This window comes from Corylus avellana, chromosome ca3, assembly GCF_901000735.1.
Source record: "Corylus avellana chromosome ca3, CavTom2PMs-1.0".
Classification (NCBI taxonomy): domain Eukaryota; kingdom Viridiplantae; phylum Streptophyta; class Magnoliopsida; order Fagales; family Betulaceae; genus Corylus; species Corylus avellana.
Window position 1 is genome coordinate 4,577,512 of NC_081543.1, and position 27,092 is coordinate 4,604,603.

Here is a 27,092-nt window from a genome sequence, read left to right on the forward strand (position 1 = left end):
AGAGCAAACACAGAATCTATATTAATACATTCCTTTCGTCCTTGACTGTGCTCAAGGAATCTAATTCACCCAACATCCGATCATATTCATGTTGAACCTCCTCAATTTCAATTTTGAGTTGTGTCACCTGCACATACAAAGAGAATGATTCTCATTTAAGACAGTCTTACTAGTTAAAAGAGCACCCATCACTTGCTCTAATGTAGGTGATGGGATAGCAATTTACAATTTCAACATTCAAAAACTCAGCTGGGCTAAACATTATATTAATCTAAAATTTGTTTGATACTTGCAAAATTTACAACACATGAAGACAGAAATCTATAACACAATTGGTGACTATTGGTGCATTCAAAGTACCTGGAGATTAAGTTCTTCTTCCCTCTTTTCATGCTCCAAACATCTGAAAACACAAAACAAACAAACAAATAAGTGCCTTTTCTGGGCATGAATTGATGCCTGATGTGATCATAGTTCCTCATAATTTGGAGAGAAAGTCTTGATTTATTCAAGACATTTTCACGCCAAAAAGGGCTCTTTGCTATACAAGCATCAGCCAGCGCTTTGTATAAAGACCCAAGAAATATGATATTAAGAAGTAGATCTCCAAATTATGACCAAAATGTCAATCCTTAAAATAAACCATTTCTCATTCAGGAGCGGGATTCTCCATTCAATCTAGTCATTGAGCTCTATCTCATATGGCACCTCATAAGAGCAAAGTAGAGAATGAGGTCATGGGATCAAAACTGACAAGATACATGTATAAGTTGCGAATTAAAGGGGTTTAAGTGCAAGTGCAGCTAACCATGGAGGACTAAACACCTAACATACTTACTTTGCACGTAGCTTCCTGTTTTCTTGCAACAAATTTACAGCCTCTTGATCTTTCGGCTGATTACCAGTAGCATCCGGCGGCTACATAAAATGCATGAAAACCGTTAACAACAGTTCCCCCAACACAGGTACAGGAAAAGGAGGTAAAAAAAAGGTTTGATTTTCGTTTAAAGATTTGCGTGTTTTTGCAGACCCTCAAGATCAACAAAATGGAAACAAACAGAACATTAGCATTGATGTTATATCCATTGCTAGTCTCTTAATAGCCAATATATTCAAATTAATCAAGTGGCATCAATGTAAATAGAGAAAAGGGTCTAATTTCTTGGGGTAATTACCTTTTCCCCCATGAACTCCCCCATGAACTGACTAACAACCCTACTGTCCGACCTTATCAAATTACTATTTTGTGCCAAAAACCCTCCTTCCGTCAGTCAACCACGTTAAAAAACTTGAAATGACTCAAATACCCTAACTTTATATACAAAAATTACATATAATACCCTTAAAATCAAACAAATATATATATATATATGAGTACTAGTTTCAAAAAATATAAATATATTAAAATTAAAACACTTATAATTTAATTTATAAAAAATAAAAAAGTGAATATAAAAAATAAAAATAAAAACAGTTAAAAAAGACTTAAATTAAATATATATATATATATAAATGAAAAATCAAATGAAAAATCAATCCATGTGGTTGTCCTAAATTAAAAATTCATTTGTTTGATATAAAAAACAATAATAATAATAGTAATTCACAGATTATCAAGGATATGCCAAAATAACAATTTAGTCTCTGTAATCAAATTCTGTCAAAATACTTGACGAATTCCAATAGTGTATAACGTCATCACTAATAGAATGATAATATATGTTATTATTAATTAAAAATATAAAAATTATTTAAAAAATAAATAAAAAAATTTGAGGGGTGGTGCGGTTGGGGAGGGTGGCTAGGGCCCATGGGGTGGACCACGGCAAACCCACACCTCAGGGTGGAGGTGGCCTGCCTTTACCTCCGTGGGTCAGGTGGCCACCTCGGCCACAAAGAGCCACCCCTAAAAATATAATAATAATTTATATATTTATATTTTTTGAAAAAAAATTATTTTGGGGTATTTCTGTCTTTTTAGGAGATTTACCATCTAAAAGAGAATGTTCCGTCAAATTTAATGTGGTTCACTGACGGAATTGGAGTTTTGAGCACAAAATTGTAGTTTGATAGGGTCGGGCAATAGGGTTGTCAGTTCGTGGAGGCACAGTGACAATTCATTGTAGTTAACGGGGGGAAAAGGTAATTACCCCAAATTTCTTTGAGCTGAGGTGGGTGGGTGGGTGCAGTAGTGGTATTCAATGTCAGGGAAAATTAAATTACAAGTTGCCCTCCAGACCTGTATATCCTGATAATGCCCATTATTGTTTGCATTGCCCAATTCCACTGCCTGCCATTTTGCTTTTTGTACCTCTATTATATCACCATGTTCCTTCCTCTTCGCACGTAATCCTATACCAAACGGGGTATCGCATGTTGGCTAACGTTTATTAACGTTAGAAACTAAGAAAATTGATTTTTAACTTAAAATGTACCAAGTTCAGATATGCTTGGGGACTTGGATATTGATTGCTCTGCTCTTCCAAGAGCTGCTTCTGTACCACTAATAGCAGGGGAACTTTTCTTAGACATGACAAGTTGTTTGCCGCTCTGTGGCATACTACGAGATGAAACCTGCGGAGTCACTGGTGCTCGAGGGATTTTTTTGGGCTGATACCCAATTAGTCCACAATGATAATCCCTGCCAAAGTTCATTAATATGCATGAGGGAGGTATTACAAATCTACTATGATACCTTAACCTACGATTTCATGGCACAATTCCATGCTTCAAAGTGGATTTGTCTTTTGTTCGTATTTGACCAAAACCAGTTCAACAAAGAAACTGATGACAAGAGTTGAAGAAAAGTAACTTATTTCAATAATAATGAAAACAATCCCATACATCAATTTAAAGAAAACAAAAGATAATTTAGATGCTGTAAAAATTCCATCCCAAAGCTACGTAAAACTGAAAATTTAGTAATTACCTTCTATTCGGTGGATGAAAATTCCGTAGATAAGTTTTGAAAAACAAAACAAAACTTTATAGCTCCAGCAGGCTTAGGAGAAGGGCTAAAAAGCAGGACAGTGAGAAATCAAAGGGAAATTTTCTAAAACCACGACAAGATATTACTCCTTCAATCCTATATTCTTGGCTCTATATAGAAAATCCAACTTTCCAAAGTTAGACATCATTTAATACATTTTGTTTCAAAGTAAATAGGAGGGAAAGGAAGGGAAAGAGGGATCAAGGTGGGAAAATACAGTTACACTAGGGTAGAAGAGAGTTATGGGAATACATTCGCATAAAAGGTCGGATGCAACCCATTTGCCAACATTGTGCACAGAGGAGTTGATACCACGGTGGACTTTCAAGGCAGACCAAGATGAAATTTTGCTGAGGTGGTGGATATCACTGACGATAGATGTGATTTACCAGTCTGGACATGATGCTGGTTTAGGATGGAACATATGACAAGCAAGGAATCACTTTCTACAATGATTTAATCCATTGTCTTTCAACTAAAAATATATAAATTTTTAAAACTATCCTGCTTAATCAAAACTCAGATAAAGAAGTAGAAATGGTATTAATTTTTCAAAGAGAAATGCTTGGCTTCATTAAAAAGCCCATATTTTGACCATTTTAATCCTAGGTGGCATGATCCATTTTAAAATTAACAGATTTTAAACAATAAATTAATAGATTTATGAAAAATGAGCCATGCCACCTACGATTAAAATTGCCAAAAGATGAACTTTTTAATGAAGCCAAGCATTTCTCTTTTTCAAATGAAGGAAAAGATAAGTGAAGAAAGTCCTAAAATAACGTCCATTTACTTTTTAAAGTAGACAATATTTTGAGATATTTAAATAAAATAGAGGACCAGCAACAAGGGACGGAAAAAGTTTTTTTTTAAAATGCTAGAAATAGTTTACCAGTATTCCCATGTCATTTCCTTCAATCGAGCTTCAAGCTTCTGGAAAAGGGAAGTTCTCTCAAAATCTTGCTTGTTATGAGTTGGTTCAATGAAATTTGCTTCCAATACACCTAAAATAACATTATCGATCATTAGGCACCTCAAAACTCCAATTTTAAACATAATCAACCTCCGAACAACAGAAAACATGTGATAAGAGCGCTCTTGCAGCCTTTACCAACAACCCCTCTACCCCGACTGTCCTGATAGCTCACAACCTGCCAGAACGGCTGCAAGAACAGAGAAAAAAGGAAAAGATTTAAGTGCACCATTGCAACTAGAAAATATGGCATGGTAAAGGATTTTTTGGGAGGACAGAAAGTTGGAACATCACACGAGAAAAGTATGAAACAGCTACACACTTGGATATTGGGAGGACAGAAAGTGGAACACTCTCACAACAAAAGCATGAAACAGCTAGACACTATCTAATTACAACAATAATCAGTAGAACGTTATCATGATCACAACAACAGCCAATGTCTTTTCCACCGCATAGCATCTCGTCTCAACAAGGACAAAGGGTGAAGTCAAAGGTTCAATCCAGACTGAGTGCGTAAGTTTCATTTGCCTATCTTATTAATACTAACAACAAAATAACAATTAGAAGGGGATGGGGATTTTTTTTAAGGATTTGTCAAATATTAAGTGTGAGATGGAACTAAAATTAGGTTCTGGCATGATTTGTGGTGTGAGGATCAGCCACTAAAGGAATCTTTTCCGGAGTTGTTTATTTTTGCTTGTTGTAAGGAAGTGTGGGTTGCAGATAATATGCAGTTTTCTAACAGTAATCTTCAATGGAATTTATCAATTATAAGATCAGCACAGGATTAGGAGGTCGATTTGGTAATTGCATTTTTTAATTTGTTATATTCCATCAAATTGAGACAAGGTTGTAATGATTGTAATGCTCGACTTTTAAAACAAGCCGTAAGTTGAATTATCTAAATTCACACGTGACTATTACTTATTGAAACTTAAAATTATCAAGTGTACAAAAAATTTCTTTCAATTTTGGGGACTACAAACTCACTCAAATACATAATGCACCATAGCTTCTAATGTAAAAATATATTTATAAACAGGGGCAGAGCCAAGGGGCTTTCAGAGGGGGCATATGCCCCCTCTCAAACCCACTTTTTTTTTCTTTTTCTTTTTAATATGGGAAAGGAGAAAAGGAAATTATACCTTGATAGTTGAGTTGAGTTTAACATGTTAACAATCGACACATATTACATATATATAAAAAAATAAAACCTAAACTCATAAATTGTGTTGCGATTTGGCGATTTCAAATTTGTGATTTGCAAATTCAATCAACCAAATTTCTCTTCTTCAAGCCATTAAACAATTCAAATAAAGTGTTTAATTATTTTTTCTGAGAGGTATGTAATCAAATTTTTACACTAATTTATTATTAAATAACAAAATGTCTAAGCACACTTTTATATTTAAATTGGTCAATTAGATTAATTGTTTATGAATATAAAAAGCAAAAACAAATTATAATTTACATTTATATGTTTTAAACAATAATTAATTATTTATTTATTTATTTATTTTGTTAACTATATTTTTTAATATTTTTAATAATTTTTTTTTCAATTTTATTTTTTAATCTTGACCCCTCTAAACCAAAATCCTAACTCCACCACTGTTTATAACATAACTTATAATGTTATCATAACAAAACCACTATTGTCTACTTACAAACCAAAAGTGCAATAGTGGCATACCAAAGGACTTCCACGGACTATATACAAAACATTCAGGTTATCTGTGTGTGATAAGAACCCCTTTTTCCTTTGAAAATTCCTCTAACTAGCATCTACTAAATAGCTATACGAAGTAGGGTTTTCAAAAGTGTTTACTTCTAAGAACATAGTTGTTTTGCAAACCAAGCTTAGAGGTTTGTATATACATTTTTTTTTTTTTTTATAGGTAAAAATGTATATATCAAAAACCCAAAAGGGCGCAACACGATTACACAGGGAGTATAAAAGAGTGCGTCTAAACACCCAATAAAAACCCTAAGCTCCTAGGGAGTACCCACAAGGAACCCAAAAAGATCCACCCAAGAACCCCCAAAATCAAAACACCCTACACAAGAAACACCCTATAGGCTAACCCACAGAACCCAACAACTCACATGATCACCCCGAAATCAACTCACATGTATATACATAATAATAAAGCCTTGTATTTTCTTTTGCATTTTCTTTACTACGTAAATAATCCCACATCCATAATATGCAACCATGAAACACTTTATAACATGATAATGTAAAACATCATTTAACATAAACTAGTACATGTTATATTACATAATAATAAAGCCTCGTATTTTCTTTTGCATTTTCTTTACTATGTAAATAATCCCACATCCCATAATATGCAACCATAAAACATTATAACATGATAATGTAAAACATCATTTAACATAAACTAGTACATGTTATATTACATAATAATAAAGCCTCGTATTTTCTTTTGCATTTTCTTTACTATGTAAATAATCCCACATCCCATAATATGCAACCATAAAACACTTTATAACATGATAATGTAAAACATATTTAACATAAACTAGTACATGTTATATTACATAATAATAAAGCCTCGTATTTTCTTTTGCATTTTCTTTACTATGTAAATAATCCCACATCCCATAATATGCAACCATAAAACATTTTATAACATGATAATGTAAAACGTCATTTAACATAAACTAGTACATGTTATATCACATGCTTACTTCACATAATACATATGCTAACAAGTTCACTTATCATATTTCTCATGTTCTCATATCACATATCACATAAGTCAAATGCACACTCCCACTTAACCACTAGAGTTTGCACGGTATATAACCTCACTTAACCATCGAGTTGGTTATCCCTCCCTACCTTCAAGGCGTTAAGTGTATAACCTTACTTAACCGTTGGGTTCCCATCTTTTACCATCATTTTCACAAGTCACTTAATTCACAAATCATATTCTCACAAACATGGTTTTCTTTCCAAATCTCATTTTCGTTCATAAACCATTACAACACATTTTCATTAAACACATGTAATACATGATGGCAATATAGTTTCATACTCATTCAAATATGCAGGGCTCATAATTACTAATGAAATCATATATACATTTCATGCATTAAAACTTTAAAACTTCATTCTCTTTGCATTCTAACAAAATTTGGGCAATACAACAACGTACTAACGTGCATTTCCAAAATGTACACAAGCCTTTTTACTACATTTTTTATGAAAAATAACTTACTTTTATTCTACCGCAACTCAGGATAATAGTACAACCACGTGAGTGGTTATCACAATATTAGCAATATGGTTTTCTTCGTATAACTAACTATATACAATTATTCAAAAAAAAAAAAAAAGTGTATAACTATATACAAATATATGATGTTGAATGGGCATTATAACAACACTATAATGACTATATCCAATGCACAAAAGAGAGAATATAAACTTTAAACCTCTCATACTCCACTTTACAAGCACCTCATCACTTGCACCACTAGTTTTCACTTCGGTAGGGCTTCGCTACTCAAAACCCACACCTCTAAGCCTCTTTCACATTACGAATGAGAGGAAATGAAGTTTGTAAGGTTTTTATGATCGTTTTGGAGCTCTATTTATAGAATATTTTCGAAAGCACTACAGTGTCAGTCGATGGGAATTCGAACGGTGATGCGTTAGCATAAAAAATACTCATGTCAGTGCAACATCTCACCGCAGACTGACTGACATTAGTTGATTCCCTCCGGTCAATACGCACTTAAACGATATTGACATTGCATCATTAAATATGCGCATCAAAACAGTCTCTTTAGCACGTGTTTAGATCTAAACCGTTGATCACCTTCCAACAAAGTATCTGATGATGCCACATGATTACACTTCCGTTTCGAACGACACATTCTCCATTTGAACGCGGTTGTTTGAATTTGTTTTACCGCGCTTTTTTTCCTCTTGTTGCCAATCTCTGGTCAAACGGATTTCGGCCGAGACAGTTTGTTTTAAAATTTTCTAAGTCCTCCTGATCATGTTTTCATTTTGTTTTGTCTTCCTTTCTCGAGCATTCATGTACTTCATTTAAAGTATTTTAAGAGAATAATTTATGAAGTTTACTTTTAATTCAACTTTTTTTTTTTGGCATTCATTTTTCCTGGGTGTTACATCCCTTATAAGTAATAATCATGTTTTATTACATAAATAACTTCAACGGAAGGAAATATCATGCCAATCCTCTAAAGGATCTTTGAATTCATGCTTAGTTGGCTCTTAGGGAATCTTGTCCCATTTGTTGACTGACATAGGGTTTACTTCATCATACTTAAGAAGTGCATCCCATTCCTCATCCTTGGCCATTTGTGCAACCCAAAGGAATTGGAAGTCCATATAGTCCATGTCTGAATCCTCCTCGTCAGAGTAGAGTACGAGCATTCCGTTTCGGGCAACGCCTCGTTGTCCAAAAGGGATGCATCAACTGCTACATAGTCAATGTAACCCGTGTCAAAGTACTCTTTTGTCCAGTCCCAGTCTCCCCACTCTTTCCCTAGAGCTCTCCACGTAAGGCATAATCCTATCGCTTTCAAGGTCTTGGGGAATTGGCTCCATCTTTTAAGCTTCCTGAAAAGGAAACATCCTTTGCTTTGTTTAAATTTCACATTTTTCTTATCTTGGTCCCACGTTGTGACAGTTTTCTTATTGATAATGCCTCGAAGAAACCTCAAATAAATGTGGGTATTTGTTTACTCTTTTTTTGCTCCAACTTCCACGAGGCTTCCTCTAACCCCTGATTCCGCCATAAGATCTTGACAAGTGGGATCTTCTTTGTTCACAACTCTTCCTCGTAGGTTAGGTTTTCTTGAATCAATAGTAGTCCGTAGTTGACCACATGCAAAGGGTCGTATAAGTACTTCAGCAAAGTAGATACGGGGAACACATCGTGCACTCCTGCTAAGTTTGGTGGAAGAGCAACTCTATATATCACAAGGCCAACCCTCTCGGTTACTTCTAATGGCCATACGAACCGCAGATTTAGCTTTCCCTTTTTGCCAGACTGCACAACACCCTTCATCGGCGAAACCTCGCTAGCCTTGAATTCTAAATCTTGGCGACTCTTATCTATGCAAATTTTTTGTCAACTTTGGACAATCAACATCCTTTGTAGGAAAACGACAACCTTCTCTTTAGTGCCCTACACCAAATCCGATCCCAAAATTTGCCAAACGTCCACTTCATCCCAGTACAAGGGCAATCTACATTTGCATCATACAAAGCCTCATACAATGTCATTCCCATAGTTGCTTGGAAAGTTGTAGGCAAACTCGGCCAAAGGTAGGTATTGAACCCAAATACCCTTGAAATCGAGCACACACTTCTCCAACTTATCCTTCGAGATTTGGATGGTCCTCTCTCATTAAGCATCGGTCTGCAAGTTGTAAGATGTATTGAAATTTAGCTTCGTCCCCATAGCCTTCTACAGACTTGTCCAAAACCTCAATGTGAACTAAAAGTCTCCATCATATACTTTGGCAACTAGAATCCCACTTGGCGCTTTTGGCAAACCAACCACGAAGTCCATCACGAATTCCTCTCATTTCCATTTTGGGACATGTATTGGCTTCAGTGGCCCTCCCGGCCATTGGTGTTTAGCCTTCACTTCCAGGCAAGTGGAGCATTGTGACAAGTATTTTGCAATTTCCCTCGTCATGTTAGCCCACCAAAAGTGGTTCTTAATGTCCCTGTACATCTTCATACTTCCTAGGTGTACGGTGTATGGATTATGGTGGGCTTCTTCCAAAATATCCCTCTTCAGTTCTTCGTCATCGGGCACACACACCTAGTCTTCATACCTCACCAGCCCGTTCAAAATGATGTAAAAATTGGGCGCCTCACCTTGGCTAGCACTTTCCTTGAGCTCTACCAACTTCGGGTCCTTGTCTGGTGCCTCTCTAACCTACGTCACTAGTTGGATTACTAGTGTTGCAACGAATGCCAGCATCTAGCTGGGCACTATGCCCAAACTGAGCCTCTCCATCTCTAGGATGAGCTGTGATTGGATAGGCATGTTTGTCAACATTTCAGCTTGTGACTTCCTACTTAGCAACTACGTTGGCACTTACAAGGATGGTACTGGATGAGTTTCAACCATCTCTGCAGCCTCATGTTTAGCTCCTTCTGGGTGAAGTACTTCAAACTTTTATGGTCCGTGAAAAATTTGCACTTCTCCCCATAAAAATAGTACCTCCAAATTTTCAAGGTATATACTACCACCACCAACTCCAAATCATGGGTAGGGTAGTTCTTCTCATAATCCTTCAACTAGAGAAGGGCATATGCCACAACCTTGCGTTGTTGCATCATCAGACATCCCAATCCCTTCTAAGGAACTTCGTTGTAAACCACAAACCCCCTTACTCTAAAGGAATAATGGGGATAGGTGCAATAAATCAACCTCCACTTCAGCTCTTGAAAGCTTTCATCAATCAAACCAGCCATATCTCATTTTTTTCTTCGTTAGCGCAACAAAGGGATTGGAGAGTTTAGAAAAACCCCTCCACGAATCTCCGATAACCACCTAGGAAACTTCGAATTTCCTAGACATTGGTCGACTGCTCCAACTTGCTCACAACTTCACTCTTGCTTAGATCAACCGAAATTCCGTCTTTCTATGCCACAATATTTCCATTACTGCTCTTAAGTGCCACACCTATTCTTGATGATCAGTCGAGTAGACTAGTACGTTGTCAATGAACAAGATTGCGAACCAATCTAAGGACTCGCAAAATACTTGGTTCATGAGGTCCATGAAAATTGATGGCACGTTCTCTAACCTGAAAATGACCAAAAACTCTTAATGGTCGTACCAAGTCTTGATTGCCGTCTTTTGAACGTCTACATTTCATGCCTTCAATTGGTGGTACCCAAATTGAAGGTCTATCTTTGAAAAGACACTCGCTCCTTTCAGCCGATCGAACAGGTTGTTCATCCTTGGTAGGGGGTACTTATTCTTCACAGTAACCCAGTTCAACTCTTGATAATTTATGCAAATTTGGATAGTACTGTCTTTCTTCTATATGAACAGCATGAACGCTCCCAATGGTGACACACTTCGGAGAATGAACCCTCTGTCAATCATCTCTTGGAGCTACACCTTCAACTCCCTCCCTAAGCTCTACGAGGCCATCAGGTAAGGCACCTTGTGTATTGGTGCGATTCCAAGCACAAACTCGATGCAAAACTTGATCTCTCGATCAAAAGATAACCCTGGGAGATCCTCTAGAAACACATAGGAATAATTCCTCACTTCTTAGATGTCTTCTAGCTTCACTTCTACTTTAGGATTCGAGACGAGACAAGCTTGGAAGGCATGGCTACCATCCTCAATACACCTCTTCGCTTGAACTGCTGAGAGAGGCAGTGGGGTAGCTTGCACTTGGGCACCGCAGAACTTGAACTCCTTGTCACCAGGTGATATGAACGTCACCTCCTTTCTTTTGCAATTGATACTCGCGTAATGCTTCAATAGCCAATCCGTTCCAAGGATGACATCAAAACCAAGCATTTTGAACAACTAGATTCGCTGGAAGCATTCTCCCCTTCAATGGCGATAGGACATTTAACTACTACTTACACATAATGGTGTTTCCTACTGATGTTGCTATAGATATGTTTTGCCCTAAAGGTTTAGTGTTTATGCTTACACAATCTCATATAAGTGGTAGAAACAAGATGTTTTGAAGATCATGAGAAGTCGATGGAAGAGCTCAAGAAAATCTTAGTCAAATCGATTTATATATAGATAAGAGTGTATGATATCTCTTTCTGAATTAGTGGATTTTTGTTTTTACTTTTAATCATTAATGAGTTTATGATGAGCTGGCAAAACAGGTACCCGTTTATCCTATGCATATAACTATTCTTTATGACACCTAGATGAACCTTATTATAAAAATACAAGTATAGGATAAACGGGTTGTAAATGAGTCATGTCAGGTACCTGTTTTGCCAGCCTTTATCTCTTGTAAGGTTACGCCCCTCTATGCTTATTAATAAAATGCATTACTTATAAAATTAAAAAATTAAAAATTAAAAACTAACTAACAATAATAATAATGATGACAACGATGATAAAGGTAATTACAACAATAATGTAAATACTCATTCACATTTTTCTGAAGTCACATGTAGCCAATTGATAAGGGATTTTCATGTCATAACAACTTCATTATTGCATTAACAAAGCAAGACACTAAGGGAAAGTAAAACTCATTTTCTTAAATGGTAACTACCAGTATGAGACGGTTCTTATGGTAGACATTGAATCCATGAAAACCCACACGTGGAGCTTCTTTAAGAAATCCAACTGTAGTTATAACTTGACCCTGCAAAATCAAACGAGAGAAACGCAATATAAATGATAGTCACTGCATATATCAACCACCAAAAAGTGACAGCCAATATGAAAGTGCAACACATGTAAACCAATGCATGCATACACCAAATTTTAAATTAGATAAAAAAAAATAAAAAAAATAAAAAAGAAAGAAAAAAGGATGGAGAGATACGTCACATGTCAATTCCATAGGGGTGTCTGCCCTGTTCTCCTAAAGAAAAATTAAAAAAAAAAATACACAAACTATCTACCAGGAGTTATATCAAAAAGGATTTCCTTCAAGTACAAATAGACCCTTTACGCAAAAATGGATTTTAAACTTAGAAACTGTTCAGACCAACAGCCAGGCCAGGGAAAAGAATGGATCATCCAGTTCTGTTAGACTATTGGTAAAAGCAGTTGACGAGGATACCATGAACATTATGTGGCAATTGACAAGAGATACGATATCAACATATAAAATCCACAAAACTCAATATTTTGAATGAAGACCAAGAGAGTAAGCAGATAAGAAAGGAGTTGACAAAAATTTAAAACGACCTCCACACATCCTTGAGGTCTGTACAAGATGCATTCCGGAAATTTGAGATCATTGGCAATATTATGATACTCAACAACTCGCCCTCGCAATATAATATTGAATCTTTCAGGCACTCGCAAGTACAAGATGGACAGGTATACCTGTGGAACATGAGGAAACCATACTAAGCAAAAATTGACCTCTCGTACATCTGATATAGGTATATAACATTTGTAATAGGCTTACACGGAGAGAATAATGAAATTGGTTGGCAATGTGCTGTTCATTTATTGTCTTCAAAGCAGGAAGTGTGTCAATTTTCTTGGTCTCCCCACTAACACGAATATCCTGCAACCACCAACTCAAAGGACGCCCCCTCATCAGCAAAGATGCTAAGGAAGTGGGGGTACTAACAAAAAGGCAAAAGAAATATCAACCTCAGGATCAGATTCAAAGTCAAGTTCCACATCCCCATCATCATTGACCCATAAATTGTAGATAATAGCCTTTGTGCCATGAGCCCCAATGTCATCAAACTGCCATCAAATTGAGGTGCACGTGAATAAAGCTTGAAAAGGACACTAAGGGCTAGGAAAACTGCAAGAAACATCAATGCAATTGCTTTCTACTACATCTGTGACAAGTGGGAAAATTTGGTAATTAAACAGCTTCACAGATGAGCCCAATCTTCTTGGACATAAATTATATTTTAGGAAAATTCACCATTATGGCCAGAGAGCTTAGGGTCAAACGGCACTTCATCCAATAAGAATTGGGGGGTGGGAGATCAAGACTCACTAGCTGTGCAAATAACTTAACAATAAAAAATTAATACTATAAAAAAAGTAGAATTCACCATTATGAATTCAATAGGTGGCTTAGAGTAAAACCAGTGTAATCTACCAAATAAACCTATTAAAATATTTACATTTTATATATCAATTAAAGGCAGCATACAGATGAAGTGTGGAAAAGAGCATGTTGCAATAGAAGAAATAAAAATTTGAAAGAGCTTACTTGCTTCAAAAGCTCTGCTTCTGTCAAAAATGGAGACCACTGCAACAGCATGGAAAGGTTAGACATAAAATGTTCTTTACCATGTAATATTTCCAGTGTGCCAGTTGATGTATTAAATTCATAATCCACCTGCAATCGACATGGTGGGCTACAAAGTAAGAGAAACCACAGCAGAGACAGGATAATAGAACAAGCTGCATGATAACGGTCCACGAAACCAGAAGCCACACAATAGTTAACACCTACTATGACTTTGAGATCTAATATTTACTAGCATGCAACAGGATACTCCCCCAGGCCAATCATGTGTTGAAAGATAACCTCATTCATTGTGAAAATCAAGTACAGCATATTGTGTTACCTGAATAAACTTACGGCATTCTAAGGCACATTGTATGAGCGCACATCATATTAACACATTTATTGCTCATACACCCATACATATGGCAGTATGGGGCACAAACAAGGGTGTCCCTCCATAGTTGTAAAACAATGACTCATCTAAAATCTTCTTATAGAGCAATGAAACTCACCATGGGTACTACTATTCTGTCATGGCCTGTTCGTGTCAAAAAAGTATAAGATAGGAGACCAATGCTTTGAGTCAACGTCCTGATTATGGAATACACTAATATTAGCTGACAAGAAGTTCGAACTGCCAGCAACATTAAAAATATAAAATATAAAATGTAATCTATATCATATATAAATATTGTGACTTTTGGCATGTCAATTAGTATTTCACTCATCATTTTTCAAAAGGGTATAAAAATGGAGAATATACAGAATGAATTGCATGGAAAAGTAAAGAAACAAAAAATGCAAAAGATCTGAAAGTCATTGAATCGTTGAATGCGTGAAAAATCAGATGGACCTTAAGGAACTAAAAGAATTATATCTTCATGAGAGTCAAATTTACTGAATAATCTAGAGTTAAAGAGTATACTATTTTGTGTGCTTGAGAAACTTCAGATTCTTTCCTTTATTGTCTCTTAAAAAAAAATCAAAAGGATTAATCTTATCTTATATTAAATATGGTATCAAAGCGAAAAATCCATGGATTTTCTGGCACACAACCCGTTAAAAATGGAATAAAAAAATCTAAACCATACAAGCCCACAGGTTTCTAAAAATCTTTTCATCAGTTAAATGTGTCTCTATTCATTAAAACTAGACTACTAGAGTAGAGAGAGAGAGAGAGAACCCTGAAGAAACATTTCAGGAAAATTGTTTTATATTTTTAAACTTAATGTTCCCTTACAAATATGGTTAATTTTTTTATATAAGTAATCAAATATGGTTAAAAATTTATAAAGGTTTCATGGGAAATAAGAGATAAAACCCCCTAAACATAAGAAATCTGGTTTATATTTTCAAGTATGCACATGTATATATGCGCGTGTGTGTGTTTGTGTGTTAATAAGGAAATATGGCTCATATCCGGGTCACCGTGAAGTAACTAAACACAAAAAGTTCAATGCATAATGTTGAAAAGAGTCTCTTTCAAATAGAAACCTGTTACTCAGGTGGCGGCTGAAGACAATGACATCTGCACCAAGTCTCATCGTACTAGTCTTGAAGCCATTTCCATCTGGAAGGCTACAAGTAAACCAATAAATTTGAAAGAAGATAATCAAAAGAAGCTGTAGAGGGATTGCTACTTTTCATACATTGTCCAATGGCTGATTTAGATTTCTTGTCTGAAAACCCAAAACTCATACAATGCCTCATTGCTGCAGGATCCATTCCACCACCATCATCTAATGACAAATAGATTTTAGATACAGAAGAGTTAGCAAAAATATTCCCGTGTAGAATTTACTAGTGAGGACTACCAGATCACAGTAACAATCATATTCTGATTGATAAAAAATATCAAATGCATGATATGATACCTTGGATTAACAATGCTGGACTTCCATCCTTTGGATTTGTTGTTTTATCTACAAGGACAAAAGTGGCTCCATTTTGGATCTATCCAATTTAAGAAAAGAAGGAAAAACAGTGAAATGCATATTGCATAACAGAATATGATAGTTTGAGACACAAAGCAAAAACATAATCACACAACAGGCAATTAATATCTAGAGCATATACAATCATGCAAAAGCCATAACAAATACTGCTGTATATGATAAACGTGAACATAACCAGTCTACCAATGTAGCAGTGTCTACTTTTATAATAAAATATCATACAAAACATCAAAGAGGTACAGTTTTTAACTGGGCAAGGAAACGCTTAAGCAGAAGCCCATGACCTTAGAGGCTTCCATATCCCCACACCTCTACAAGTAACCAAAACAGGCATTATGCATGTCATTAGCGGAGTGTAATAGGAAGATTTTTTATGTCTTCTAAATAGTTCCACCATATTTCAGCCCCATCCGCAGCATTGCTAAATCAAAGATAAACCTTGTTCTCTCTGATTTTCCACTGCCTCAATTTTTTTTACTGATTTTCACATAGATGTCCAAGGCATACTCAGCAAAATAATTCTAAAGTCACACAAAAATGTACCTAACAAAAACCACAAATAAATAATCTACAAAGCCTCATTTATTTTTTGTTTTTAATAAAGAAAAAAAAGAGAGAGCAAAAGCTTAAGACTAAGAAAGTAATTATCTCAACCTAAAAGTCTGAGAATAATGAGCAAAAAGCCATCCAAAAGACAAACCAAAGTACACTATTATCATTCAAAAAGAAAAATTGCTACGTTAGAAAGCTTACACAGCCCAGCACCACAGGGAACCAAAACAACAATATAAAGTACGCAAATTCAAGTTAAAAAGTTCACCTCATCAACTGCATTGTCAAGCAGTTCCGCTACAGCTGCAAACAGGAAGCAACCAGAAAAGGGCAGTAATGCAAGGTGCCATAAATCCACCAATCACAGATATAAGCACAATTACAGAAACAAGCAAAATTCACTAGCTGCACACACCACCAAAGGCCCACTTATGTGAAGTGGCATTTGAATGAAGGAACAAAGGGTGGACATGTAGATAGTTTTTGCCATCTGTAATAGAAAAATAAAAGCATAAAATGTAAGAGAACAATATATCAAGCTTTCATAAACACTGATGAAGATGTTACTGTGCACAGCGCATGAGGCTTTATCACAATTATCCGATGGAAAAGCCTGAGCTAGGAAATATCTAAAACCAGAACATTTATATAGAGCTGCATTACAACCACCGCTTTTCAGTGGTCCACTAGACAGTTTATTAGGACCCAATGATGAGATGGCCACACAATTTGAAAGACCAAAAATCAGCAAAACACCACATGCATGTCCAGCAAACATTAATATGATATAGTTGACAGGAGAATACTTTGAAGTGAGACTTTAGAACCAAGCCCATCATCGTAGTTCCCAGCTTTCCAGAATTGCCTACAAAGAGGAGCAGGACACATAGGTGATGTGGAAGGAAGACTTGTATCGTCCAATGGAGACTGCCCTCGATCCAATATTCTAGAGCTACTTTTACCAGTACTTAAAGAATTTGAGCTTTTACTTTCTTCAGATTCTTGCCTTCTACATTGAGTTTCGGATTTTTGGCACTTCACTAGTTGAACCTCATTCTCTTTCTGTTGTATTGTGCCCCCAACAATACCAGGCTCCAACTTAACAGCTTTCACATTCAGATGTCCACATTCATCATCACTAGACAAGTCCACAATGTCTATAAAGCTCATCTCGCGCACTGTAAAAGAAATTAAATTCACATAACTGGTTACAACCAGCAAGTAAAAAAAACAAAGCTTCAACAGGCATGCAAGATATAAAGATCAATCAGCTAAGAGAGCAATGGGGCAGTACAGACTAAAGCATGGTTTATCCCACAAATGCTCCAAATTTTGTTGTCATAAGTAGACATTCCAATCCTATTTTCTAGTCCTTTGGGATTCTCACCATTTTTAAGAGAAAAATACGGTCTACTGTTGGTTGCCAACTTATGTACAGGATAATCTTCAATATATTTATACATTTCTACCAAAAGAGAATTAAGAATCCAACTGCCAAACCAACTCCACCAGTAGAAATGCCTTTACCTCCAATGACACCATTGGCACCCATTTTCCAGACATTTGGAGACATTAAGATGTACACATTGGATTAATTTAAATTTGTTTCGTACTTAAGAGATTCTCTAAATAACCTTTTTCAGTCAAACTTCCTCATGGATTCAACAATAAAATGGATGTTGGAAGCTGTAATTTCCTTGCTATTCTGCGTGTTAGTCTCAGAATTGAGAACTTGGCCAGAAATAATAGCCAACGCTATGGGCTTGTAAGAGCTTGGCGGAGAATGACGGTGGACTTTAAATTTGGCAGTTCACGGGATGGGTGGTGTTCAAATGAGCCTCTTTAGGCGTTTGGGTGGAGTTATGGAAGAATAGGAGAGATTGAGTGAAATTTTCAAGTCATACCAAATTTGAGGTGGGAGACGGCTCCAATGTTAGATTTTGGCATAATCTATGGTGTGGATATTTGGCCCTTAAGGAAGCCTTCCCAGATTTATTTGGTATAACCTACGCAAAGAATGCTTCTGCTGCGATCCTCTTGGAACTTTCTGGTGGTTCCATTTAGCGGAACACAAGCTTTAGGGATTCAACACTAGATTGGATTTCTTGATAGGTTATTGATTGTTCCTGTATGGGTTTGATGCTTAAGGAATGATTAAGTTGTTGAAAGATTCAATTCCTATCAACATTGATGATAGGAATTCACTTCTGATTCCTCCACTAGATCTCACAAAAATGACAAACCTATGTACATCCTCTACCAGATCAATATACTTTAGATGATTTTTTCTTCAAAATCCACTATATATCTATCAAGTAATTCCATACTATGCTTCCTCCAAGTCGATAAAAATCAAATAGAAATCTTTACTTATTCTTCAGATTTGTCCCAAGTTAGCTTATTAGGTTAAATCACCCAAGTAAGAAAACAGATTTCATGGTAATCATTCTATCATAAAACCAAATTGAACACATTGAATAAATGATAAGGAAAAAAAATCACTTATAAATGCAACACCATTCACCATGCACATAGTAAATAAAAAAATAAATTCATTTCACTTAACTAGTTCAAGCAAAATATAATAAGTATCCACATTTATAATCCATAGATCTACTTGAACAATTTGAACCTATAAATAATTTTATCTGATCAAGTGTTATCCTATTACAACTCAAAGAAGCTCTAACCACATTTGCACTATATTCAAAAGGAACGTCGTTGTCATAGCTCCATAAAGCCACTGATATTATGCAATTTCACCTAATACAAAATCAATGTGAAACTTAACAATACATGCCCAAGCAATGACTTCACAATATGCCCATCCAAAGTGATGTAGCTGAAGCTAAGAAAACACTAACATAAGCTTCTTCGTCTTCTGATCGAAAAGAAAACTCAGCCAATGCTTGAAAGAACGATAAACTCCGCAAAGTTATACGATAATATTTCTCAGACGATTCAAAGTCATTCTACAAACTTCTTCCTCCCATATAAATACTGACTAAAACTAGGAATAAAAGGAAACTAAACCTAACTAAGGAAATTCCTACCATACAAGGAAAACAGCATTCAAATAAAATCCAAACTTCAAGGAAACATGAATCAATCTTGTCAATCAAATACAATCCGCTTAATTAATCAATAAATCTCCAGCTAGTCGTGATCCAATGGTTGCCTCTTTCCTTCTTGGGTCACATTTCCAAAACCGGTTCCTGTCAGTTGGTTCCGTCAGCAAGTCTCTTTGTTAATTTGTCCGGCAGCAGGGAGTCTCCTTCGCCTGCAATTCCGATATTACGACAAAGTTGGGTCATTAACGAGCCCGTCAGTAAAATCCTCTTGTGTACTTTCATCGATAATAACCCTGACAGATCGATTGTTCCCAACAGTCTAAACTCCCCATCCTACATCAATCTCCTCTGCTTGGAAAGAACTCGTCCTCGAGCTGGATTTAGGATACAACTCCCCCGGCATATAGTATTCATAGATGTCTACAACATTGAACGTATTGGATATCGCCATATCTTTTCTTTATACAAGTAATAAACCAATCTCATTGAAAGCAAAAGGCACCCTTAAATACACAGAAAGTGTATAAAATGAAACTCCTAACTAGAAAAAGCAAAATAAACAAGAAAGTTACTATAGCTAATTAACAGAGGAGACACAAATGTCGTCGTCCAAAAATACAATGTTTCGTAAAACAAAGATAAAATTTACCCTAGCGCTTATCCTTGTCCTCAAAGTTTCTACCATTCTTTACCCTCCATAAACACCAAAAGAAGCACATTGGCACCATTTTTCACACCATAGCACTCCTTGGCCTGCCAGAGGACGACCAACGGTCAAACAGATTAACAACACGTCTAGGCATTACCTAGGACAACCCAAAATGATTGAAAGAGTACAACAAATGACAAAGCCACATCGCAATGAAGAAGGTGGTCCACAAACTCCACAAGGATATCGCTATATCTTTGGGAAGTTGATGACATATGTGATGTCGTTGATCTTATTAATCACCCAATACAAACCATACTTCTTGTTCTTCAACTTACTCAAGGTACCTGTCAAAATCCCCCTTTTTCGTAAGTACACTACCACTAAGTCGCCCTCTTCAAAAAACTTCTTCCATCGTCTTTTATTCATCAATGCCTTATAGTTTGCGTAAGATTTTTCAAGACGTTGTCATACTTTCTCTTGGGTGGCCTTCACTCTTTCTGCCAAATGCTTCACAGCTACACTAGCCCTCGGTAACTTGGGTAAGGATGTGAGGTCCACTGCATGCTTTTGAGTTCGTCCATAAACAATTCTGAATAGTGTCTTTCCTATGGACCAATTCATCATGTTATTGTAAGCAAATTCGGCATGAGCTAGTGCAAGGTCCCACTGCTTGGTATTTTCTCCCGCAATACATCAAAGAAGGTTGCCCAAACTCTAGTTCACCACCTATGTTTGATTGTCTGTCTACGGCTGACTTTGATACTCCATGCAATCAAACCACCTCTCAGAAGAATAAGATGGCCACTTCGATAGCGTCAGCCATCTTCTTGCAAGCAACAAAATGAGTCATTTTTTAAAATCTATCCACAATTACCATTATGGAGAGTAACGACCCAGAAAAAAGCGCTAGCCACATCTGAGCTATTTACCCAAAATGACTAGTCAATTTGGAGCTTCCCTAAAATTCATTATAAAGCTCAGTTTCACCTAGTAACTAGGCAATATGGGACTTAGTACCCATGACTATTTTTATAAACCACCCACTCTATGTGAGTTTCTTCTTATCTTCCCAATATGGGATCGGGGTGTTACAAACTCCCCCTCTTAAATTCCTGATGTCCTCGTCAGGGTCACGTCATGCAGTGCTCCAATACCACATGACTTGGTGTTACTAGGTGGCTCTAAAACTACTTATAACGACCCAGGAAAAAACGCTAGCCACATCTGCGCTATTACCCTAAAAAGACTAGCCAAATTAGAGTTTCCCCAAAATTCATTATAAAGCTCAGTTTCACCTAATAACTAGGCAATGTGGGACTTAGCACCCATGACTATCTTTATATACCACCCACTCTATGTGGATTTCTTCTTATCTTCCCAATATGGGACCAGAGTGTCACATAGAGCCCACTCCTTGTTGGGTCCACGGAAGTCCCAATACGAAATCCATGGACACATCATCTCATGGTACTACCAGTATTGGTGACGATAAGAATAGGCCCAAGTTTTGGGTGTGCCCTTTTGCAGTTTGGCATATTGGGCACCATCGGACATGATTTTCCACGCCCTTCTTTAATTGTGACCAATAGTATCGCTCTTCTTCCAGGGGGATTGTTTTGCCCCGTCCGAGATGTCCACCTAATCCTCCACCATGTAATTCCTGAATGACTTGTTCCTATAAGGAACTTCATGGGATACATAATTGACTACCTTAGAACAAGTACCCTTCCTGAGTGTGCATCTTGGGATTCGGGTGTCCCATGTCGCATCATCTCCAGACATGATTGAAATATTCATCTTCCTCATATAACTCATTGAGGCACTAAAATCCCGTCACTTCAACCTTCATAGCGATCAGTAAGGTTGCCCGATGATTGAAGGCATTGGCCCCTTGATTCAGCTTCATGACTTGTGTTTTAAAGACAATGCAAACAGTTAGATGTAACCAACCCACCAAGCATGCATCCGGTTTACATTTCGCTGGCTATTGACAAACTTCAAAGTTTGATAGTCCATGTATAGATCATATAGTGTTCCCACATCTTCAACGCCCTCAAAACAACATAGAGTTCCAATTTGTAAGTCGACTATTTCTCCATTGCTTGACCCAACTTCTCACTAATGAACTCCACCTGCCTTGCTGTGATAGGACGGCCCCAATTTCGACAATGGATGCATCACACTCTAGTATCGGCGCAGCACACAACTTTTCCTTAATGAGGGTAAATCCTTGTTCGGCCTCCTCACCGCAATGGAATTTTCCTTTATACACTCAATGATATGGCCACAATACTACTGAAATTCTAGACAAACCACCAGTAGAAGGCCACCAACGTGTTGAAACTCCTCACTTCTCCCATTGTTCTGGGCGACGGCCATTATTTGATGGCTTGGTCCTTCTCTTCATCTACCTGAATCTTGTCAGCACTTACTACAAATCCGAGGAAAATCAATCGATCCAACATGAAACTGCACTTCTTTAGATTGATGTACAACTTGTTGTCACATAGGGTCTCCAGCACCCTCCTCACGTGATCTAGGTGTTCTGCCGAGCTGAGACTGTAGATCAAAATATCGTTGAGATAGACAACAACAAACTTCCTAATAAAGAGTTTCAATACCTAATTCATTAGTCGCATGAACATGCTTGGTGCATTCAATAAGCCAAAAAGCATCACTAGCCATTCGTAAAGCCCCTACTTCATCTTAAATGCCGTCTTCTATTCATCTCCCGCCCGTATGCGGGTCTGGTGGTATCTCATCCTCAAGTCAATCTTCAAGAAGATCTTCGCCCCGAACAACAAGTCAAAGATATCACCTATTCGAGGAATAGGGAACCAATACTTGGCGGTGATCTTGTTAGTCATCCGGCTGTCCACACACATCTTCCAGCTACTGTCTTTCTTGGGGACCATCAAGGCTTGCACGACACAAGGACTCATGCTTTCTCGCAGATCTCCCTTTTGAATCAACCATTCTACTTGTTCTTGCAAGATATAGTTCTCCTTTGGGCTCATTCGGTAATGAGGAAGATTTGGGAGACTAGCCCCCAACACCAAGTCAATATGGCGATATATATCTCGCATAGGAGATAGTTTGTCGAGCATCTCATTAGGCATGATACCGAGGCTTTGTTTGGCAGAGCCTTTCATTTTCCTTTGTTACTGTTCATCACCATTTCCCAAAAAAATCAACATCAAAACATTTTAACTTTTTCACTTTTTATATTACATCATTCACTTTTTATTATTATTCAAATAAAAAAATCACTGCAAAACAAAACTTTTTCACTTTTTCATATCACTTTTTTATACCAAACATTCTTACTTTTTTTTTCACACCAATCTACATCAACTACAGTGTCTAAGGAAAAGGCTTTGCCAAACAAAGCCCGAAACTCTAACAATTGTAACACAACAAGAGTCTCCTGTGGAGTGGTGACTATATTCTCATCTGTTACCAAAGCTAGGGTCTCCCCAACTTCGATAGCCTCCTCCATTAACTTCGGTCTCGTCGCCAAAACAATCTGTTTACCCACATAACAGATATAGTTACAAAGCATATGTTCTTGCAAAGGCCTTACACAATCTTCTATCTGTACTTAAACAAAATATAGACATTGTTGCTACCTTTGTGCTAGGCATCCACATCAAATTGTCATATTCTTCTTGTTAAGTATATATGTGTGAGTATAAAAGGATAAAGTCCAACATTAAAAATATATAAGAAGTGTGAGTGGTTAATATAACATTGTTGGGCCCAAACCCATAGAGGCTTAAGCTTTTGGGTTGTGTTATGTCTCAACATACTAAAAGACTCCCCAAAGTATTAATCTCCCTAACAAGTGGTATCAGAGACGATGGTGGTATATAGTATGGTAGAGTGGCATAGACAAGAACAAAGGTCCTGGAGTACGAACAAAAATGTGCAAGGTGCAAGCATGGATGAGCATCCTTGGAGTGAAGGGCAAATGTTCATGGCATGGGCTTGACGATGGTTCATGGAGTAGAAACAAAGGTGCAAGTTGTTAGCATGAACGAAAGTCCCTGGAGAATGAGCAAACAGGTCATTGGCACAAGGCGCAAGGCACAAGGAGAGTCTATGAAGTAGGGACAAAGGTCTGTGGCACGGGCAAAACCCACATAGCCACAAGAGATCTTGGAGAGGGCCCATAAGATTGATAAAAGGCTTTTATTTGCGGGGGAGTATAGCAATATAATGATGGACAACATTGAGGACCTTATTCACTTCTTCCTATACACCCGTTTCACTTGTACTGCTGGCTGGCTAACACCCTTAGTGATCAGCTTCCTTGATTTTCTTTTTATGTTCTCTTCTTATTTTTTTTCTCCTTAGTCGCTCTCTTGTATACTGCCTGTGTACCAGGGTTGCGCCCCTCTGCGCTTTTAATATATACATTACTTATAAAAAAAAATGTAATGATGGACTCACACATAAAGGAGAGATTGTTAAATATATATGTGTGAGTGTAAAAAGATAAAGTCCCACATTAAAAAGATGTAAGAAGTGTGAGTGGTTAATATAACATTGTTGGGCCCAAACCAATAGGCTTAAGCTTTTGGGTTGTGTGGTGTCTTAACATACTATATTATGGACTCACTAAAAGACTCCCCAAAGTATCAATCTCCCTAACACTTCCCAAAATCATATGGCACGCATCCATCTCCACCACATCACATAATGCAACATCCATGTATGTTTTACCGATGGAGAACGTGACAACCAGTTTCTGGAATAGACTTCAACAACTTTCAGTTTGGTGGCAAGGACAACCTCCTCCTTGTAACACCACACCCTATTGACACACAATATTGTTACTTTTTGGCTATCCTAAACCAGACTTCATAGCAAGTCACACATCCTGGTAATACTCTCACATAAGCTCGCTTAACTACAGAGTTTTGATGTGATCATGACCATCACGACTTTAAAACGTGTCATTGTCATGAAGGGTGCAAGTATACATATAAGCACATCTCCATCTCCATACGCAGGCGATATGAGGCGCCACAATCACCCCCTCTTGGGACCCAGTGTCCCCACTGGCTACCCTCATGAGATTAGCCCATTCTTGGCGTCTCAGCCAGTGCCCGCTAGCGACCCTCATGGGCCTGTGCACGCTCCCCTATCTCAGGCTAGGCAATGGCTCTGATATCATTTGTAACACCACACCCCATTGACACACAATGTTGTCCACTTTTAGCTCCCCCGAACCAAACTTCTCAGGAGGTCACCTATCATGGTACTACTATCGCATAAACTCGCTTAACTACGAAGCTCTAATGAGATCATGACCATCACGACTTTAAAACGCGTTGTTGTCATGAAGGGTATAAATATACATATAAGCACATCCTCATTTTCATACTCAGGCGATGTGGGATACCATACTCCCTCTCTCTGGGTTCATTGAAAAGTTAGAAGACATAATTGTGTTCCACGCAAACTCCAACAATTTCACCAGTGGCAACCCCAAGGAGATCTCCAAGCTTCAATACTTCTCCAAGTTATCTGGCCAATTCCCAATGGAAGTTCTTGGTGCCACAAATCTCACCTTCTTGGACCTCCGCTTTAACTTTTTGAACGGCACGGTCCCACCCCAACTGTTCTTGCTAGACATGTATGTAATCTTCATCAACAACAACAAATTTGTGCAAAACCTTACCGATAATCTTGGCTCTACACTTGCGTCTCAACACCCCATTTGATCCAACCAATCGTATACGACGACAGGTGCTTCTTAGTTTTCAGGCCCAACTTCTCAATCATCGCCTTGGAGATGATATTATCCCCACTGCCACTATCAATGATGACATCACACACCATCATGGGTCAGGCAACCACTAATGGTCGCCACTCAATTTTTCTAATTTTTTATTTTTTATTTTTTTACATGTAACCAAAAAAATATTGAACAAAAAAATTCCACACCAAAAATTCAATAAATTCAATGCATATGTGTTTAGTTTTCATAAGTATTTTGTGAAGTATTTTATAAAATTACATTTTTTATGTCACAATTATTTTACAATAATAACATGGCAATCTCAACTAACACTTAATTAAAAAAACTCAACAGTTGGTCGAAACTGTCACATCATTATTGTGGGATAAAAATATAGTATATAGCATTACTTTTTTATGAAAAGAGTTTTACTTTTTCAAAGAGTTGTAGTTTGTTTTGAAAATATATGATAGGTGGGGCTTATCTTAAAAAATTGTTTGGATAACTAATATTTGAGAAGAGTTTCAAACATTTGAAAAGTAAAATCTATCTTTCAGAATTTTGACTAACAGAAATCCATATATTTTTCAAGGGTCTTGACCTAAAAAACATAAAATAAATATTTCTTGTCATTTTTTTCTTGAATAAAATATTTTTCCTCCAAAAACAATCAAACCTTAATTTATTTCACTTCCTTCTATCCAAACACACTTACAGGGTAGTTTGCGTTGTAAGATTCTCAATAAAACTGCATAATGGCGTCGCTAAGATCAGCACACAGTGAGCGAAATGGCGTTAACTTGAGCTTCCACTATCACCCAATGCAGCTTCATGCCATATCGATAAATCCAAAGCAACAACAGTAAAAAGCAGAAATAGAAAGACGACGCTCAAAAGCAATTGCACTGGCCAGAGAGAGAGCCCAGAGAAAACTAGCAGAGACAAATTTAGAGATCAGTAAGAAAATGCAGGACCTTTACCTTCTCAGAATAGTCAGGTCCCAAGATTAACTTCTCTATTTATGGTAAACAGAATCCACCCCAACCCAAATAAATGCTACTTAAGCCTCACAGATGCTCAAACCCACTCAGATCTATTGATTTTTCTACCCTTTCCTTTCTTTCCCTTTCCTTTCTTTCCTTTTTTATAATTTTTCTTTCCTCCCCTTTTCTTTGGGAACAGGTGGGATGAAGACAGCAAACC

General features: G+C 37.0%; 1 protein-coding gene across 3 annotated transcripts; it reads right to left on the minus strand.

Moving 5' to 3' along the window:
* Nucleotides 1-27,092, minus strand: LOC132175556 (protein MICRORCHIDIA 6-like). Of its 3 annotated transcripts, none has more exons than XM_059587531.1 (20): nucleotides 26,870-27,092; nucleotides 17,227-17,598; nucleotides 16,836-16,910; nucleotides 16,689-16,723; nucleotides 15,788-15,866; nucleotides 15,563-15,652; nucleotides 15,408-15,483; nucleotides 14,426-14,504; nucleotides 13,893-13,931; nucleotides 13,313-13,411; nucleotides 13,122-13,223; nucleotides 12,896-13,036; nucleotides 12,252-12,344; nucleotides 4,101-4,152; nucleotides 3,882-3,993; nucleotides 2,436-2,641; nucleotides 2,240-2,352; nucleotides 839-918; nucleotides 361-403; nucleotides 1-127 (listed from the first exon to the last, which is right to left on the minus strand). In XM_059587531.1, the coding sequence occupies exons 2-20, from the start codon at nucleotides 17,588-17,590 to the stop codon at nucleotides 17-19; spliced, it is 1,989 nt and encodes a 662-aa protein (XP_059443514.1). In that variant the 5' UTR covers nucleotides 17,591-17,598; nucleotides 26,870-27,092; the 3' UTR covers nucleotides 1-16. The 3 variants fall into 3 exon arrangements, with proteins under 3 accessions (XP_059443514.1, XP_059443512.1, XP_059443513.1); XM_059587529.1 differs by having other exon boundaries at nucleotides 13,893-14,021; XM_059587530.1 differs by lacking the exon at nucleotides 26,870-27,092 and adding an exon at nucleotides 26,605-26,862 and having other exon boundaries at nucleotides 13,893-14,021.